Source organism: Heptranchias perlo, chromosome 13 (genome assembly GCF_035084215.1).
Source record: "Heptranchias perlo isolate sHepPer1 chromosome 13, sHepPer1.hap1, whole genome shotgun sequence".
NCBI classification, from domain to species: Eukaryota; Metazoa; Chordata; class Chondrichthyes; order Hexanchiformes; family Hexanchidae; genus Heptranchias; species Heptranchias perlo.
In genome coordinates this window covers 11,064,563-11,084,977 of record NC_090337.1, presented here as the reverse complement: position 1 = coordinate 11,084,977, position 20,415 = coordinate 11,064,563, and the positions used below count along the sequence as shown (strand labels likewise).

General features: G+C 45.6%; 1 protein-coding gene across 1 annotated transcript; it reads right to left on the bottom strand.

The window, feature by feature from the left end:
• Positions 1-351: 351 nt before the first annotated feature.
• LOC137331005 (succinate receptor 1-like) lies at positions 352-10,396 on the bottom strand. The gene is made up of 2 exons (XM_067994596.1): positions 10,284-10,396; positions 352-3,582 (listed from the first exon to the last, which is right to left on the bottom strand). Exons 1-2 carry the CDS (start codon positions 10,338-10,340, stop codon positions 2,608-2,610), a joined length of 1,032 nt encoding a protein of 343 aa, XP_067850697.1. The 5' UTR covers positions 10,341-10,396; the 3' UTR covers positions 352-2,607.
• Positions 10,397-20,415: the final 10,019 nt, after the last annotated feature.

Below are 20,415 nucleotides of genomic sequence, written 5' to 3'. Positions count from 1 at the left end.
GTAGCTGCTGGAGCGAGGCATCATTAAATCATGGCGCGGCCTTGCCCCTGTGCTGCCCCATCGTGTTTTTGGGTTTTGCTCAAAAGCCTTTGGAGCAATGGCCCTTTAAATAGAGCCCTTCCAGCTGACAGCGCGTTATGCCGGTGCGCAGTCCGCCCACCGTGCAGCTTTCGGACGGCAAACCCGGAAGCCACGTTAAGGGCCACCAATTAACTTGCGATCGCGTGGGAAACGGTAGGATTTTATTACTCAGGTTACCCGCGCGCCCATTGACCCCCCCGCCCTTTGAAAATCGAGCCCCTTCTGTTTCAATAAAACGCACACAACTAATAGAGAAATTTTTATTTTATTTTTTATATACAAAATTCTTTTTAATGATACTTTGGTGTTTATATAAAATGCAGATTCTGACACATTCAATGCGGCATTTAGCATGATTCTATCAGTCAAACTACCTACATGACAATACAAGCGAAAGTAATGAAAATTGTGAAGATGTTGATATGGTACGCTGTTCTTACTTGTTAATTTAAGTGTCGTGATTCCCTTATAGAGTCATGCCGTTCCCAGTTGAGGGGAAGACATGTGACTTGCGACTTGCCTCCATTAAAGCACCAGAGAAAGAGTGAAGACAATATGTAGACATTTCGATGAATGTAATCAGGGTAATTTCTTACCTAATTTCACATAAGTGGTTACAATGAAATGTTAGGCCACCTTTGGTTCATTTAAGTGAGAATGTTCTTTGTATTAAAATCATGTACACGAATCAATAACAAATTATTGCCGACTTTCCCTTGCTAACTTGACCACTACTTTTTTCCTTTAAACTTAAACACTAGCCATTCTGCATGATCTTCTTCCTCCCTTTTTTCCTTATTGTTGAAATCAAGACTCATTGCATTGGGTCCCACTAACTCATTCTGTCCCAGGCCCTCAGAGAATTCCTCACCTCCTATCACCATTCCATCCACCTACAAGCATGGCATTATCCAGTGACTATTTTCCTGATTTTTTTCTATCAATCTATTCACCTCTGGTGCCGCCCTCTCAGTAAGGGACTTGACCATTCACCTTCATTTCTCATTTGATCACAAAATCAGCGTGAAAGCTTTTTTGTTTTACACAGAGATGCTGAGCAGAGTCCGGACACGTGACCGAGATAGGGAACTTGGAGGAATTGAACTTTAATTTTCCTCCCCATTCCAAGCAGGGTTAGTTCAGTCAGTTCAATAGGGCCAGAAGATTCTCAGGTTCAAATCTTGGCCGGGTTCATTCAGACTTTCATTTCTTCAAGGTAGATGATTGCTATATTGGAAGGATGTGGGAAGAAAACAGGAAAATGCAGTGACTGAACAGTCCTTGATGCAATTATCTCCTGGCTGTTCAGCAATGGAAACTGTGACCAGTGACAGCCCAAGACAGATTCTGTACTTACAAGAGACCATGGTACAGCACGATGGTGAACTGTGCCATGATACTGCCTGCAATCCCTTGTAATAAATTTAGAGCCACTCCACAAAAACTGCCTCACGTGGAATAAATGTAATAGTTAATAATAATATTACGCAATTTAAAAAAATTGTTTAAATCAATGCAAATATTTTGTCTTTTTCCCAGGGGTATTGTCAGCAGTGGGGTGTATGGGGTGAGCCCTGGAGTTGGCACACTTCTGTATGGCAAACAACCGGACCCAGAAGGGTGGTTATACTTGCAGTTGGGTTCTGCCGAATTACCCAGCTCTTATTCGCGGCTCCAAGGGCCACGACCCCTGGACATTGGCATGCTCAACCTAGTGAGAGTACCAAGTCCCGTTCACCCATCACCACCTGTGCTCGCTGACCTACATTGGCTCCCGGTCCGGCAATGCCTCAGTTTTAAATTCTCATCCTTGTTTTCAAATCTCTCCGTGGCCTCGCCCCTCCCTATCTCTGTAACCTCCTCCAGCCCTACAACCCTCCGAGATCTCTGCGCTCCTCCAATCCTGAAGCTCTTGCGCATCCCCAATTTTCAGCGCTCCACCATTGGCGGCCGTGCCCTCAGCTGCCTAGGCACTAAGCTCTGGAATTCCCTCCCTAAACCTCTCCTCCTCCCTCTCCCCTTTTCTAAGTCGCTCCTTAAAAACTTATCTCTTTGACCAAGCTTTTGGTCACCTGTCCTAATATCTCCTTATGTGGTTCAGTATCAAATTTTGTCTGATTACATTCCTGTGAAGCACCTTTTTACTACGTTAAAGGTGCTATATAAATGCAAATTGTTGTTGTTGTTGATGAGAGTAGCCAAAGAGTAATGGTCGAACACTTGGTCAATTCCAGACCTCTGGAACGAAAATAGGCCCCATCAGCACCGCTGAGCTGACAGACGGGAATTTAATTGTAGTAGTAGTATTATCAACAGTAGTTACAGGCATCTAAACAACTCCCTTCAAAGAAAGCAGTAATTTCGAGACAGTTCTGCACTATTAAAGGATATATGAGGCACAAACCGATGGCATTCAGACTACCTCCAGCTTCGATCCAGTCATGATGCAAAAAGTGGCTGAAAATAAAATGGCTGCCGACCATTCTTAACATGCTGCTCTTTTGCCCAAATGAAAGGCCTCTTCATTCAGCTTTGCCCCCTGCTTGAAGGATGTGACAGCAGTCTTGGGATGGAGAACGGCAACTTGCTGAGGAGTGTCTCTCTGAATCGGTCGCCCAGCAGGAAATAGAAAATGGGGTTTATGGCGGAGCTGAGGTAAGCGATAGGCCTCGTGATAGCGTAGCCAGCCTTTATGCCCCAGTGGGTGCACAGCGATCGTCTCCTGTTGCCAATTCTGGAGGCAATACGGGCGTTTCGCATGATGTGGTAAGGAGTAAAGAGCACTGAGAAAATGACCAACGCCGATATAACGAGCCGATGAGGCTTTTCAAGATTTATGTTCCTACGACGCTGGGAGCTAATTTTCCTTATGCTGTTTGCTGTTTGAATGCTGCAGAACCCCATGACACACAGCGGGAGGATAAAGTCAACGATGGTGAGGAACATGCTGTAAATCAAGCTGTGCCAGGCATTCCCAGAGCTCGCATAATCGACACACACCACAATATGCTCGTCGTTATCTGTGACGTTTTTGGGGCCGATGAAAGTGAACATGGGTATCAGCTCCACTGTGACGAAGATCCACAAGAGGAAACAGATGGCGACAGCTGTCTGCTTTCTCTGGAACCAATGGAGCCTTGTTGGGTTTCTCACGAGCAAATATCGATCGATACTGATACAGGTCAGATAGAGGACACTCAAGTAGAGGTTGGAGTTGAGGAAATACCGATTAAACTTACAGCACAGGTCGCTGTAGAACCATTCGCTGTCGTTTGCGTACTGGATCGCAAACATTGGGAGTGTACAAATAAAAAGGAGATCCGTGACAGAGAGGAAGAAGAGGTAGATGTTGCTGCACTTCCAGCTCTTCAGGCAGAAGACATAGCCGCTTATCACGGTGACGTTCCCTATCAGTCCTATGATGAACTCAATGATGTACATTGTCGCGAGGTAGTATCTTTCCACGTTTGCATTGATATTTGTGCAAGTCTCGTTCATCTCCTAGAAATTACAGAAAAAAATAGAGTTAGATGAAAGAGGTACATAAAGATGTGTGATTAAAAGGCATCGAAGAGTTGAGAAAAAAAAAAGTCATCCTGGGCTCAAAATTAGCACTCTCGCCTCTGAGTCAGAAGGTCGTGGGTTCCAGTCCCACTCCAGAGACTTGAGCACGTAATCTAGGGTGACACTCCCAGTACAGTACAGAGGGAGTGCTGCACTGTCGGAGGTGCCATCTTTCAGAAGCCAAAGCCCTGTGTGCCCTCTCAAGGTGGATCTAAAATATCCCATGGCACCATTTCAAAAGAAGAGATGGGGAGTTCTTACTGGTGTCCTGGACAATATTTATTCTTCAACCAACATCACTAACACAGATTATCTGGTCATTATCTCATTGCTGTTTGAGGGACCTTGCTGTATACAAATTGGCTGCCGCATTGCCCTACATTACAACAGTGACAATGCTTCAAAAAGTGTTTTATTGCATGTGAAATGCTTTGGGACATTCGGAGGTTGTGAAAAGTGCAAGTTTGTTCTCTCTTGCTTAAGGGAAGGTTGTGACACTCTGGATCACTCATTTTTTTCCATCAATCGAAACCTATAGTTGGGTTTAATAAAACTGAAGACAGCACTACTGTAGCTTGTGGTAACTGTGCTGCTGTCTCCACATACACACAGGTAAATCGCCGTTATTTTGTACAGGCATTAATCAGTTTAAAATAAGGGGTTTAAAGCCCATGTTAAAATAGTGGGACAGAGGAAAATCAAGGAAGTGTGCACCGTGTTTACCCACTCACATCACCAAGTGATTTCCAACCTAAAATCTTTAAATAGGATTACATGGCCATGTTAGTAATTCAGTAAGAATTGGATCAAAATGAAAAACAATTCATATGGAAGCAATATTCAGGGTCGGTTTTGCAGTTCCTGAGAGTTGTTTCATTTTGTGAGCTCCTACATGATCAGAATTAATTGGCCAAAAGGTTAATGAGAGGGAGTCAACCTGAAAATGTAATTTATTTATAAATCTGTAAAAATCTCTTTTCCCCACCCCCTGTTTTTTTTGTTTCTTTTGTCCCTCCATCCACGCTGATCTCTTTGGGGAAAGGCAGGAAGCTGGACCGAGAGTTGTAATTGGTCCAAAGCTTTTGCTCTAGCAGTCAACTCAAGTGTGATAATAGGTAGAGGTCAGCCTGAGCCTAGCCTCACCCAATGACCATACACACACACATGTACACACATTCCACATACACACACACATTACACATACACACACACATTACACATAGGAACATAGGATCAGGAGGAGGCCATTTAGCCCCTCGAGCCTGTTCCACCATTCATTGAGATCATGGCTGATCTGTGACCTAACTCCACATACCTGCCTTAGGCCCATATTCCTTAGTACCCTTGGTTAACAAAAATCTATCAATCTCAGATTTAAAATTAACAATTGAGCTAACATCAACTACTGTTTGTGGAAGAGAGTTCCGAACTTCTACCACCCTTTACTCACCAATAATCAGTTTGGGTTCCGCCAGGAACACTCGGCTCCAGACCTCATTACAGCCTTGGTCCAAACATGAACAAAATAGCTGAATTCCAGAGGTGAGGTGAGAGTGACTGACCTTGACATCAAGGCAGCATTTGATCAAGTATGGCATCAAGGAGCCCTAGTAAAATTGAAGTCAATTGGAATTAGGGGGAAAACTCTCCAGTCATAGCTAGTACAAAGGAAGATGGTAGTGGTTGTTGGAGGCCAATCATCTCAGCCCCAGGACATTGCTGCAGGAGTTCCCCAGGGCAATGTCCTAGGCCCAACCATCTTCAGCTGCTTCATCAATGACCTTCCCTCCATCATAAGGTCAGAAATGGGGATGTTCACTGATGATTGCACAGTGTTCAGTTCCATTCGCAACCCCTCAGATAATGAAGCAGTCTGAGCCCGCATGCAGCAAGACCTGGACAACATCCAGGCTTGGGCTCATAAGTGGCAAGTAACATTCGTGCCAGAAAAGGGCCAGGCAATGACCACCTCGAACAAGAGAGAGTCTAACCACCTCCCCTTGACATTCAACGGCATTACCATCGCCGAATCCCCCACCATCAACATCCTGGGGGTCACCATTGACCAGAAACTTAATTGGACCAGCCATATAAATACTGTGGCTACAAGAGCAGGTCAGAGGCTGGGTATTCTGCGGCGAGTGACTCACCTCCTGACTCCCCAAAGCCTTTCCACCATCTTCAAGGCACAAGTCAGGAGTGTGATGGAATACTCTCCACTTGCCTGGATGAATGCAGCTCCAACAACACTCAAGAAGCTCGACACCATCCAAGACAAAGCAGCCCGCTTGATTGGCACCCCTTCCACCACCCTAAACATTCACTCCCTTCACCATTGGCGCACTGTGACTGCAGTGTGTACCATCCACAGGATGCACTTCAGCAACTCGCCAAGGCTTCTTCGACAGCACCTCCCAAACCCGCGACCTCTACCACCTAGAAGGACAAGAGCAGCAGGCACATGGGAACAACACCACCTGCACGTTCCCCTCCAAGTCACACACCATCCTCACTTGGAAATATATCGCTGTTCCTTCATCGTCGCTGGGTCAAAATCCTGGAACTCCCTTCCTAACAGCACTGTGGGAGAACCTTCACCACACGGACTGCAGCGGTTCAAGAAGGCGTCTCACCACCACCTTCTCAAGGGCAATTAGGGATGGGCAACAAATGCCGGCCTCACCAGCGACGCCCACATCCCATAAACAAATAAAAAAAAGTGTTTTCTAACTTCACTCCTGAAAGTCTAGGCTCTAATTTTTAGGCTATGTCCTCTAGTTCTAGTCTCTCCAACAAGTGGAAATATTTTCTCCCTATCTACCCTATCAGTTCCCCTTGATATCTTGAAAACTTTGATCAAATCACCCCTTAATCTTCTAAATTCCAGGGGACACAACCCTAGTTTGTGTAATCACACACACACACACTCACACACATATAGACACACACATATACACACATCCTCACACACATGCAATTATGTTTTTGGATTCTTTTATTTTAGCTATTTTTCCCTTCTGTATTTCAAACTATTCTCAGAGATGAGCCCCAGCTCCCTGGTAATGAAGGCATCTGCCATTGCCATGCAAGTGAAGGGACTTCTAGCTTGACCTTTGGCAGGGTCAGCAGCAGATGTCCCAGGCTGGCACATCCTGGCACTTACCTGGAGATGTGTCTCCCCAGCCTCACTGCGGACTTTCAGCCCCATTGAGTCTAGCTTGAAGTGGTGCTGGAAAGCAAACGGGAGCTCAGACTGATTGAAAAAAGGCTGGGCAGACCAAGGAGAGGTCCAGGATAGTGTTGTGGGAAGACACCTAGAAACTTATTTTTATCTGATACATTGTGGGCACATACTGGTACAGCAGTGGTTCAATCTCCTACCCTACTGAACTCCACATGTCAGTTACTGTGCAGGGACCAGGTGCCAAACCGATCTTGGGTGCCTCCTGACATGAAGGGGAAATGAGAATATCAGGAGGACAATGATCGATCGGCCTCCAAGCAATCAGCTCAAAATAACAATGCGGGAGACCTGAGAACCAGTTGCCTCCAACTAAAGGGGCTAAAAGAGTTAAATTATGAGGACAGGTGGCATAAACTAGGTTTGTATTCCCTTGAGTACAGAAGATCTAATTGAGATGTTTAAGATGATTAAAGAAGTTGATAGGGTAGATAGAGAGAAACTATTTCCTCTGGCGGGGGAGTCCAGAACAAGGGGGCATAACCTTAAAATCAGAGCTAGGCCGTTCAGGGTTTACGTCAGGAAACACTTCTTCACACAAAAAGTAATGGATATTTGGAACTAACTCCCCCAAAAAGCTTTTGAAGCTGGGGGTCAATTGAAAATTTCCAAATTTGTAATTGATAGATTTTTGTTAGGCAAGTGTATTAAGGGCTACGGATCTAAGACGGGTAAATGGAGTTAAGATAGAGATCAGCCATGATCTAATTGAATGGCAGAACAGGCTGCAGGGGCTGAATGGCCTATTTATGTTCTTGTGTTCCTATGTTCTCATCTACCTGTGTTGTCTTGGAGACCTGGAGAACTGGTGAGAAGTTAGTGTGATCTGATAACCCCTCAAAGAGAAGTCTTTTTTTTCATTCATGGGATGTGGGCGTCGCTGGCAAGGCTAGCATTTATTGCCCATCCCTAATTGCCTTTGAGAAGGTGGTGGTGAGCTGCCTTCTTGAACCTCTGCAGTCCGTGTGGTGATGGTTCTCCCACAGTGCTGTTAGGAATGGAGTTCCAGGATTTTGACCCAGTGACGATGAAGGAACGGCGATATATTTCCAAGCCGGAATGGTGTGTGACTTGGAGGGGAACGTGCAGGTGGTGTTGTTCCCGTGTGCCTGCTGCTCTTGTCCTTCTAGGTGGTAGAGGTCGCGGGTTTGGGAGATGCTGTTGAAGAAGCCTTGGCGAGTTGCTGCAGTGCATCCTGTGGATGGTACACACTGCAGCCTCAGTGCGCCGGTGGTGAAGGGAGTGAATGTTTAGTGTGGTGGATGGGGTGCCAATCAAGCAGGCTGCTTTGTCCTGGATGGTATCGAGCTTCTTGAGTGTTGTTGAAGCTGCATTCATCTAGGCATGTGGAGAGTATTCCATCACACTCCTGACTTGTGCCTTGTAGATGGTGGAAGGCTTTGGGAGTCAGGAGGTGAGTCACTCGCCGCAGAATACCCAGCCTCTGACCTGCTCATGTAGCCACAGTATTTATGTGGCTGATCCAGCTAAGTTTCTAGTCAATGGCGACCCTTAGGATGTTGATGGTGAGGGACTCGGCGATGGTAATGCCATTGAATGTCAAGGGGGGTGGGGGTTAGACTGTCTCTTGTTGGAGATGGTCATTGCCTGGCACTGGTCTGGCATGAATGTTACTTGCCACTTATCAGCCCAAGCCTGGATGTTGTCCAGGTCTTGCTGCATGCGGGCAGGGACTGCTTCATTATCTGAGGGGTTGCAAATAGAACTGAACACTGTGCAATCATCAGCAAAGATCCCCACTTCTGACCTTATGATGGAGGGAAGGTCGTTGAAGGTGGTTAGGCCTCGGACACTGCCCTGAGGAACTCCTGCAGCAATGTCCTGGGGCTGAGATGATTGGCCTCTAACAACTGCTACCATCTCCCTTTCTGCTAGGTATGACTCCAGCCACTGGAGAGTTTTTCACCTGGTTCCCATTGTCTTCAATTTTATTTGGGCTCCTTGATGCCACAATCGGTCAAATGCTGCCTTGATGTCAAGGGCAGTCACTCTCACCTCTGGAATTCAGCTCTTTTGTGCATGTTTGGATCAAGGCTGTAATGAGGTCTGGAGCTGAGTGGTCCTGGAGGAACTAAACTGAGCATCGGTGAGCAAGTTATTGGTGAGTAAGTGTCGCTTACTCAAGACTGCGGTATTCAAAGTTGCAGGGAAGGAAACTGCAAACTTCTGCTTTTCACAGGTCCAGAACGTTCTGTTATATATCAATACATTTCACAATCTCTGATGAAAAGTCAGCCATTTCCAGGTGCTGGGACCCACCCACCCCACCTCTCAGTGTTCACAAATGCCTAGATCACATTCTGAAGCTCGCTGATTCCACTCAATATTGGGTTTACCGGACTGGTACCTCCATAGATAAATATTTAAAACAAATTAAGTTTTTGATCTAGAGATTTACAAAGCCTGCAAATGCTGGAAATCTGCAATAATATAAAATAATAAACCCTTTGCGACGTTATCTCTGAATTATTATCCTATCTTTTTCCTTCAGATACATATGAACCTCCTGTGCATTTTCTGTTTTCGTGCTTTTTAAATGAATGGAAACTGAAAGATTATCAAACATGGTAAAAGTAGATGTGACGGCAATGCTGTACCAACAACATAAAATATATTCCTGATTACAAAAGAGTGAGGGCTTTCCTTCTTCACATTAGGTGACAGTTTTCAGCCAGAAACAACTGTAACAAGGACACCATTGGTCTAGACTAATAATCCAGAGAACATGAGTTCAAATCCCACCATGGCATTTTGAAAATTTGAATCCAGAAATAAAAAGCTGGTATCAGTAAAAATGGCCCTGAAGCTATCGGACTGTCTCAAAATAAAACAACTGGTTCACCAATGCCCTTTAGGGGAGACAACCTGCTGTCCTTAGCCGGTCTGGCCTGTATGTGACTCCAGTCCCACACCAATGTGGTTGACTCTTAACTGACATCTGAAGAAGCCTCGGGCAACTGGGGACTGGCAACAATTGCTGGCCTTGCCAGAGATGCCCACATCCCGAGAATGAATATTATATAAAAAAAAACAGCGCCTCTCAAAATTGAACTAGGAGCACAGAAAACCCCAGATAAAATACACAAGGAGACTAACAGTGCTCTAGTAATTATTTCAACAAGGGATGGTTAACTCTACTTCAAACTTTTGTACACAGGGAACACAGTTCCAGCTGGGAATGATCTAGCTCTTGAATCATTCACTTAATTTGGTGGGGTTTTGAGAGATATTAGTTTCTGGGACCTGCTGGATTGATTGCACAGTTGCAGTTCCTATATTTTCCTGTGCTCCCATAAAACATTTCAAATCTACCTTTCGTCAGGTACGTTGGCAAACCCCTAGTCCCTAAAAAGAGGAAACAGAAAATTGCACTTACCATAACTCTGGCTCGAAAGTTTGTGGCTCTGGGACTATCCGTAAGATTACCAAACATGTGTTTCCTTTGATTGACGCAAGTCTGCAATTAATTTGCGAATGCCGAGTGACCCACAGATGCCTTTCCCGCACATAGACAGCATCACGGATTCATCCACTAGCATTAATGGCTTTCAATTTGGAGCTTCTATTTAGCCAATCAAAACCAACATGTTTTTTATATAATTGCTCCTCCTCCAAAATGAGGTTGGGACTCTGGAGGAAGAAGTGAAGGCTTTAAAGTCTTTTTAAAAAAAGAGAAATAAGGTATATGAAAGATAGATAGTGGCACATTGACAGTTTCATGCAGGAGAAGATCCTTCGCTCCACCTTGCCCACCTAGCCACAGTATTCCCTTGGCGCGTTTCCAATGACCCTGAATCCCAATTGTTGACAAGAACCTGTCTAGTTTCTTCTTGAAATCCATTAAGATTTCTTGCTCCACCACCCATGGAGTTAAATTACTTTTTTTAAAAAAAAAGAAGAGCAGAGAAACAATGGGAAAGTAGAGAATGGGAAGAACAGGGATAAGAGGTGAGCTCGTGATATTTGTGCAGCTTTATCTGTGTAATATTAGCATTCGTTCAGTGCCACCGTGCATAAGCTGACATAGGAACAGCTCAGGAACATAGACCATTCAGCCCCTCGAGCCTGTTCCGCCATTCAATTAGATCATGGTTGATCTGTACCTTAACTTCGTCTACCCACCTTGGTTCCGTAAGCAATAATACCCTCACCTAACAAAATCTACCAATCTCAGTTTTAAAATTTTCAATTGGCCCCCAGCCTCAACAGTTTTTTTGGGGGAGAGAGTTCCTGATTTCCACCACCCTTTGTGTGGTGACGTTAGGTGCCCCTGTGACAACTATTCCTTGAACTTATTTCTTGCACCACTGCTGGCTAGCTCTCCCTCTTTTGTGACTCACCTGCAGATTTAGAGGTGACCTGATAGGAGGTCTATAAAATAATTAAAGGCTGGATAGCGTCCCTATTGATAGATTATTCCAGTTTGTCAGACTGGGGAGGACCAGGGGACACAAGTTTAAACTATGGAAGAGTAGGAATAGGATGTTTGGCGATTCTTCTTATCCCAGAGAGTAGTGAGCCTCTGGAATACATTGCCGGCTGGTGTGGTGAGTGCTAACTCTCTCTGTACCTTCAGGAGGGAGCTGGATCAGTTCCTCACTGGGGCAGAGATCGCATCATATAGAAGGTAAGTGTCTTTATGGATGACATTTGGTCCGTGTGATCTCCTGGACTGGTTTCGATCGCCTGAGGGGATCGGAGAGGAATTTTAAAGAGTATTTTTTCCCTTATTGGCCTTGTTTTTTTTTCTGTTTGTTGCTTCTTCCAGGAGATTCCTCCTGAACATGCAGTGAGTGTTCGACACGCTGTAGATTGCTGGAGGCACAGTGGATATTAAGAAAGAAACAAACTCATATCTGTGATCTAAAATAACAGAGTAGCTGCATGGAGGATATCAATAAGTTAGAAGGAGCGTAGAGACCGGTGGAAAATCTTACAGCTGTTGAGAATAACAGGTGGTCGTGGAGAGTGGTTTTTTTAGCAACATTTGTCCCACTTCCTTGAGGTAAATGTGAAAATGGCATCACAGTTGAGATCGAGTTCCTGTTTTGTAGGCACTCAGCCCTAGGTTACCCTTCCAATAATTCGCTTGGCAGTCCCAATTGGGTATAAGAAGGCTTTTTATAACATCAGCAGAATCATCAATACACACGGTATATAAGCGACAACAACAGAATACAAGGTTGGCATTACTCGGTTCCAAGTCTCTCACATTTAATATGCACACATTGAGTGTCTTTGCTTGATTTGGCTTTAAACGGTTTATTTCTTACAAAGGTTGCTGAGTCCTTGTTTAGAGTGAAGTGTGACTTCCCTGTACTTGATTGATCTTTGTTTGTTGTTTACCAAGTAACAACGTCAAAGGCCCCTAAAGTAATTTAACAGTTAATGGGATTATCTTTGTTTCCCTTGTTTGATAAGACAGAGCTGGTCAAAATTTCTTGGGGTTTAAATTGGTTAACTCCCGAAACCTGGCGCAGGTCTCGCAATCCGCGATTAACCCGCGCCTGGTGCTTCTGTCGCAGGCAGGACGAGACATTCGTCCTGCCTGAACACTCACCTAAACCAAGCATTCCAAACCAGCGTTGACACGAGGATTCAATGACGTTTGCACTTTCCACCAGCGGGGGAGCCCGAATCTCTTAAAGACAGGCTGTATCTCTTAAAGGTAGCCGGTTATTTGCTAAAAATAAGGTATGGGTTTGCATGGAGTCTGAACAGAGATCAGACATTGCACATGTAAAACACAGATGCAGGTTCCATCCCTATGTTTATAAACTGTTCAGTTATTTTAAAACATTGAATAAAGGTTGCGCACCACTAAATCTGACATCCTCCAATCTGCATGCCAGACCTCACCAATCAGCTGGTCTGAATTGGTACCAGGCCTGCGAGAGACCATGATTCTCTGATGATGCACTAGAGGCCTTGGTGCAAGAGGTGGACAGAAGGAGGGGCATCCTATGTTTGCAGGGAGGGCGGGGGGGCAAGAGGCCCTCCAGACATATGCTCAAGAGGCAGTGGGAGGCAGTAGGGGATTAAGTCAATGCCAGACACATAGCACCACGAACAGGGATGCAGTGCAGGAAGAAGTTCAGTGCTTTGACATGAGTGGTCAAGGTGAGTGAGGTCAACTGTCAAGTGGCGTCTCCTACCAACTGCACCACTAGCCACATCCACTGCTCCTCACACTAAACCCCCCATCACCCACCTACCAATCAAAATCTTTCCATCAGTACTCAACTCTTCCAATCAGATGCTTCATCTCACCCTTACACATTACCACCGTTGCAAGTTGCACACCTACAACTCACAGGCCACACACACTGTCAGATATTCAACCATGACAGGCACATCACCCAGACAGTCGTCCCACTTTCTTGCAGGAGAAGGTGGCGCATAACTGGAGGGAACCAGTGGCAGTGACATTTAGCTCCTCGAGCCTGTTCTGCCATTCAATGAGATCATGGTTGATCTGTGACCTAACTTCATATACCCGTCTTAGCCCAATATCCTTTAATGCCCTTGGTTCACAGAAATCTTTCAATCTCAGATCTAAAATTCACAATTGAGCTAGCATCAACTGCCCTTTGTGGAAGAGCATTCCAAACTTCTCCAACCCTTTGCGTGTAGAAGCGTTTCCTAACTTCACTTCTGCACTTCCTGGCTCTAAATGTTAGGCTATGTCCCCTAGTCCTAGTATTCAATTATAGGAGACCTCCAAAAAGAGTCACAAATGCATCAGCAGTCAAAAACAATAATCCAGCAACTAACCTGTAAATCCTACATGGTCCCTTTAAGTAGCACTGGTGGGGGGGTCGTCCAGGCACTCTAAGACATGTTTAGATAGTCGCGGTTAAGACAATGCTCCACTCAACGCACTAAGTGCCAAAATGGTGTGTATCCCTTTAAATCAGCGTTGCCCACTGATCGAACACATATTCTCCTTACTTTACATGATGCCGGTGTTCGTTATTTGCGCATGCGCTAAACCCTTTACCAAGGCGGTGTCCGGTGCACGTCACGCTAGAAGTGTGCGTGCGCATCCAAGACGCCATCTTGGATATCTGTGAGGCCGCGTAGCAACAAAACAACGGGCGCTACACGGCCCAATTTAGCGCCCATCATCTTGTACTTTTCCTGGGCAAATATGTGGTCCCGAGTGACATCATTTGCATCGAAACAATAGAAAGTCAATTGCTAGGGATGGGCATGTTGTTACTTCTTTGATCTGACGATTACCTTGTACAGGATATACATTGCTGACAATTGCTTTGTACATTTGCAGAGTCTCTCGTCGGGGTCTGCGATTCTCGGCGACATCTGTTCCCTGATCAATAGATGTCTCTTATCAGCAGAACTGCCAGTTCTTGTTTTTTTTTACATTCCATCCTTCAATTTGTCCTTTATGCTCTGGGCACGTTTTAAGTGCTTAGCTACTTTTATTCTTTTACATTATTATCTTACAGTTCCCTACTTTGAGGGCGAAAATCATAGTTTTGATCCCTCAACTTAATGACTGAACATCTGCACCATCCTGTATAAAGGCCGCGAGCTCCAGATCACGAGCGTGTTTTCTTAAGCCTTTTAAGCGTACGCTTTAAACAACACATCACAATACATAACACGACAACAACAACCACTTACAACACCACTAAGACGTGTGATGCGCTTCTGACCCAGGAGTGAGTGAAGATATCACTTAAAGTATTGGGGCTGAAGTTCTCTATATCTGCGGATAGCTCCTGATTCCATTGCTGCAACTGGTACAGGTGTTTAAAAGAATTATTAAGCATCCTAATTCATTCTATAAAGCTTTCCTGAATTGGAGGGATATCATATCTAAACCAGGCAACGTAGTTGTGAAGTTCGGATTATATGGTATCTGAGACAGTAGTATTAACCTGAGTGTGGGTTTTAATATTAAGCGAGGTATGTCCATTGATAGTGGCAGGGAGGTAAGGAGGTGGTCTGGCTGATGTTGCAACAGTGACTGAACTTTGAGTGGAAGCACTGCCCCTGTGGGGTGGAGGGTGTGCAAGCATCACCGTTACCCCTGTCTGTTCGACTATGTAAGTGACAGGCCCCCTTGCTGTGGGAGACATTCCACTGGCCACTTATTCCTGACCCTAGTAGACATGTGACATAACCTTCGTTATACTCCCAAAACCGGGGCCAACATATTTCCTCCATGTTTGCGCTGCCAGTGCTATTTCTTCTATTGGGAATTCCTCGTACACCTTCCTCTTTCATTCTCCCAGGTTTAGTTTTATCCGGGTTGTGGTTATTACTAGGGCATCCCCAAAAATGCACACGCGGCGCCCCCACACGCGGCTCCCCCACACGCGGCTCCCCCACACGCGGCTCCCCCACACGCGGCGCCCCCACACGCGGCTCCCCCACACGCGGCTCCCCCACACGCGGCGCCCCCGCAAAGGCTGTGTCTTGACCAACATTTAACACAAAATCCAGACCCTTCTGGGATCTGATAAGTCGTTACCTTGGTTACATTCAGCATACAGTTCATAAGCTTTGTCCCCACGATATAGTCCTTGTAGTGGCTGGTCCAATTGTGCCCTGTACACCCAAGTCCAAGTCATTAATATATATCAAAAAAAGCAGTGGTCCTAGTACCAACCCCTGGGGAATACCACTGTATACCTCCCTCCAGTCCGAAAAACAACCGTTCACCACTACTCTTTGTTTCCTGACACTTAGCCAATTTTGTTTCCATGCTACCACTGCCCTTTTTATTCCATGGGCCGCAATCTTGATGATAAGCCTACCATGCGGTACTTTATCAAATGCCTTTTGAAAGTCCATATACACCACATCAACTGCACTGCCCTCATCAATCCTCACTGCTACCTCATCAAAAAACTCAATCAAGTTAGTTAAACACGATTTGCCTTTAACAAATCCGTGCTGGCTTTCTCTTATTAATCCACACTTGTCCAAGTGACTATTAATTTTGTCCTGGATTATCGTTTCTAAAAGCTTCCCCATCACCGAGGTTAAACTGACTGGCCTGTAGTTGCCGGGTTTATCCTTACAACCTTTTTTGAACAAGGGTGTAACATTTGCAATTCTCCAGTCCCCTGGCACCACCCCCCGTATCTAAGGATGATTGGAAGATTTTGGCCAGTACCTCCGCAATTTCCACCCTTACTTCCCTCAGCAACCTAGGATGCAACCCATCCGGACCGGGTGACTTATCTACTTTAAGCATAGCCAGCCTTTCTAGTACCTCCTCTTTATCAATTTTCATGCCATCCAGTATCTCAACTACCTCCCCTTTTACTGTGACTTTGGCACCATCTTCTTCCTTGGTAAATGCAAAGTACTCATTTTGTACCCCTGAGGATTGTGGGTGATGGGAAATATGTAACTTCTGTTTGATTCCCATCATTGTTTGTAACTCGGCGAAAATGTTCCCTGTGAACTGTGACCCCTGATCAATGTTCACCTGTACTGGTACTCCTCACCTGCAGATCACCTCGCGCGGTAACATGCGAGCTGCGGTTAAAGCCGTGTTGGTGTGTACCGGGAAAGCCTCTATGCATTTCGTAAATTTATCTAAAATGACTAGACAGTGAAGAAAACCACTGGGCGCTTGTGGTAGTGGGCCAATAAAATCAATTTGACTGTGGGTCCAAGGGCCGCCTTGGGAGGTGCTGATCTTAAAAACGCTCGATTAACACTCGCTCCTGGGTTGTGCTGCAGACAAACTAAACATCGACTAACTGTGAATAATATCGGATTGAAGGGAGGGCCACCAGGCTGATTCTTTAATTTTAGAGATGGTAGTTTCTGACGATGCATGACCGCCCATAGGTGATGAGTGAAAGACTTGGAAGAAGTCCTCGGCGTAACTGGGTGGCTCACGTACAACTGGGAATTGACACCCAGGTCCTTCGTACATGAGGACCGAATGTGACTCGTTGATCAGGAGAGTCGTACGGTGGGCATACGGCCTGAGTTGTGGAAGAGGTATCCCTTGGTCGTGCCACTTGCGAATCTGGCAGTGGGGCTCATACTCATTCTTTAAGGTCTGCAGGTCAACGGGGAGGTGGTTGGAGAGTCTACCACTGACACCTGCTGCATGAGAGTTGGGTTCCAACGGTGCCCCGTGCTGTGCTGCCGCCTTAGCATGTTGATCAGCCAGCGAGTTTCCGTGGCTATGTGGGGACACCGTTTTACTTCGAGCCCTGGCTTCCCCGAGGTGGATAGGCACCTTCCTGTCTTGTAGAGCCATCCAAGAGCATTGGGAGAGCATTGCTGCAGTACAGAAGTTATTCCGGTAGTAGAGCTGCGACAATACTATTGTGTTGATGACATGGGCACTGTCCGAATAGATGTTGGTAGCCACACTGGGTGTGATGTGAACGGCCATTAGTAAAGCCACCAATTCAGCATATTGTGCAGAATGTGTGTTACATTTATACTGGTATACCTGCTCAGGGGTAACCACCATCAATCCAGTATGTGGTTTCCCATTTACGTGGTAGAATGAGCTGTCAATGTAGACGCTTTGCGCATCGTCTGTTGGGATCTTCAGGACTGGGTGGTGATCAGACTGTAAGATGGGCAAGGGGCACATGTATGTCTTCCCTTGGTACCATAAAAGATGCAGAATGAGCACCTGGATGTCACGTTCCATCAGCTGCAATGTCCAGTGGTACAGACGTTGCAACGAGACCAACGTGTTACTGGGCTTTAGTAGCAAGTTCAGAGGCGTATGGGGAGAATGCAACACCAAAGTCTGTAGCCCGGTAATATACGTAAAATGCTTGACTGCCCAGAAGGTTGCTAGAAGGTGTCGCTCTCATGGGTTGAACGTCTTCTCAACTCCAGTCAGGATGCGGGATGCATGAGCAATCGGTGTCAATCTGCCACGTACCTCCTGGCACAATACGGCTGCTAGGCTTTCGGATGTGGCCGCCACTTCCGGGTGAACAGGCTGATTTGGGTCTGGGGAGATCAAGCATGGAGCCTGCGCAGCCGTTTGCTTCAGCTCGGTTACTGCATCGGTATGTTCGTCCATCCAATCCTGCTGAACTGATTCATCATTTCCCTTGAGTAAGTCGTACAAGGCTCAGCGAGTTCTGCAAACTGTGGAATGAACGATCGTTGGTACCCCACCAGCCCCAAAAACCACCGGAGAGCTGTCCTTGACACTGGCACTGGTAGCCTCTGTACGATCTTCACTTTGTGGGTATCAGGCATCTTTCCGTTGTGCGATAAATTGATCCCCAAGAAAGATACTTCTGATTGTAGTAGCTGAGCTTTCTTGGGATTGATCTTTAGACTGGCTGCCTTTAGTCTGCCCAGAACATCCTGGAGTACTATCAGATGTTGTTCTCACGTCCTGGTGGCAATCAAAATATCATCCACGTATTGGAGAACAGACTGTGAGTGAGAACATCCCTTCAGTCTAGACGCTATACACTTGTGGAACGTTGTAGGGGGGTTACAGCACCCCTATGGCAAACATGTCCTGGTATATTGTTGGTCATTGAAAGTAAAGGCGAACTTATACTGATCCTTCGCGTGAACTGGAACATTCCAGAATCCATTGGAGATATCGAGGGTTGAAAAGATCTCGGCCGTCCTCGGAATCTGTGCCAGCAACGTGAGTGAACCGCTCACAACAGGTGCGCACGAAGGTGTGACTGAGTTCAATTTCCTGTAATCAATTGTCAGTCGCCAATTACAATCTGGTTTCTTTACCGGCCAAATTGGTGAATTCACCGTGAATGATCCCTGACGGATCACATTTTGCTTTAACAGAGAGTCAGTTGCAGCCTGTACATAAGGATGGCTCTCAGTGGAAATCGGATATTGTTTACATTTACCGTGGGGTGGGCCGTTAATCCTCTCTTTCTCGCCTAACCTACCACAATCATATTTATGTTTAGCCGTCACCCCATCCATCTGGTCCAAGATCTCTTCAACGCCTGGGTCAGAATGAGTGAGGGGAGGGGACGGTCCAGGTTTCTGAATTGCGTACATGGCAAAAATATCGGATATAATCACGGAAGACACATTACGATGTTGTCCTGTTACATCGCTTATCCTCAAACATTGGTTAGTATAACCAATCAATATCCCATATCGAGTTAATGCATCAGATCCCAATAGCTCCCTATTCATTAGCATAGTCATTGAGACCGGATCAGGTATTCACATCTGAATACCATCCATACTCGGGTCAACATGAGTCAATTGCATAGATTCCTGTGCAGAGCCATTAAAGCCTTGCAGTGAATGGATAACCCCTGTGGCTCCTGCAAAGCCAGAGGGGTGTAAGGTAAGTAAGACAGTGACATTAGAACCAGTACCCACTAATAATATCAGCTGTGGGCCCCCTTTGATCACAGCAGTAACGAAAGGCCGATTGTCATGTGTCCTCTGGAACCTTACTACCAGATAATTATGAGGGCCAGAACCCCGTAATTGTGAGCCCTCCAATGCTGGCACTGAGGCCTGGACTGAATGGACCTCAGGGAGGCTGGCCCCACTTAATAGCTGAGTAGCCAAAAATGCAATTAATTTGTCCAATTTTAATTCAAATGAGCGCTTTTCTCCTGGACTTGTGTAATTTAGATTAAAAACCCAAATTTCGTTAAATTATTTTTATTTTGGACTTTGGTTGTTTTGTTTTCCACCACAGTCAATCACAAAATCAAACAGTGTAGGCAGTCTCCTGATGCTATTGCATTTTACTAATTTTAAACAAACAGAATCACCTCAAAGATTCTGAAGGCACCAAATCAAGTCAAAATTAACATACTCTTGATGACTATATTCACAGACACATACACCGTAAAATATTGATTCCTTGAATTGGTTACGAACTCAGAAAATGATTGCAATTCAGTTCAAATATAAAAGCAGAAGGACTCGATATCTCAAAAACAACACAAGCTTGCACGCACGCACAGAGAAAACAAACGTAAGATAGCACATAGAATCATAGAAAGGCTACAGCACGGAAGGAGGCCATTCGGCCTGTTGAGACCTGTGACGGCTCTCTGCAAGAGCAATCCAGCTAGTCCCACTTCCCCGCCCTTTCCCCGTAGCCCTGCAATTTTTTTCCCTTCAAGTACTTATCCAAATCCCTTTTGAAAGCCATGATTGAATCTGCCTCCACCACCCCCTCAGGCAGTGCATTCCAGATCCTAACCACTCGCTGTGTAGGAACATAGGAACATAGGAATAGGAGTCGGCCATTCAGCCCCTCGTGCCTGCTCCGCCATTTGATAAGATCATGGCTGATCTGTGATCTAACTCCATATACCTGCCTTTGGCCCATATCCCTTAATACCTTTGGTTGCCAAAAAACTATCTCAGATTTAAATTTAGCAATTGAGCTAGCATCAATTGCCATTTGTGGAAGAGAGTTCCAAACTTCTACAACCCTTTGTGTGTAGAAATGTTTTCTAATCTCACTCCTGAAAGGTCTGGCTCTAATTTTTAGACTGTGCCCCCTACTCCTAGAATCCCCA

Bases quoted from the DNA above. Each gene is read 5' to 3' on its own strand.
- LOC137331005 (XM_067994596.1), bottom strand. From the start codon at position 10,340: ATGTTTGGTAATCTTACGGATAGTCCCAGAGCCACAAACTTTCGAGCC. The intron at 3,583-10,283 runs GTAAGTGCAATT...TGTAATTTCTAG, and splicing joins ACTTTCGAGCCAGAGTTATG to GAGATGAACGAGACTTGCAC.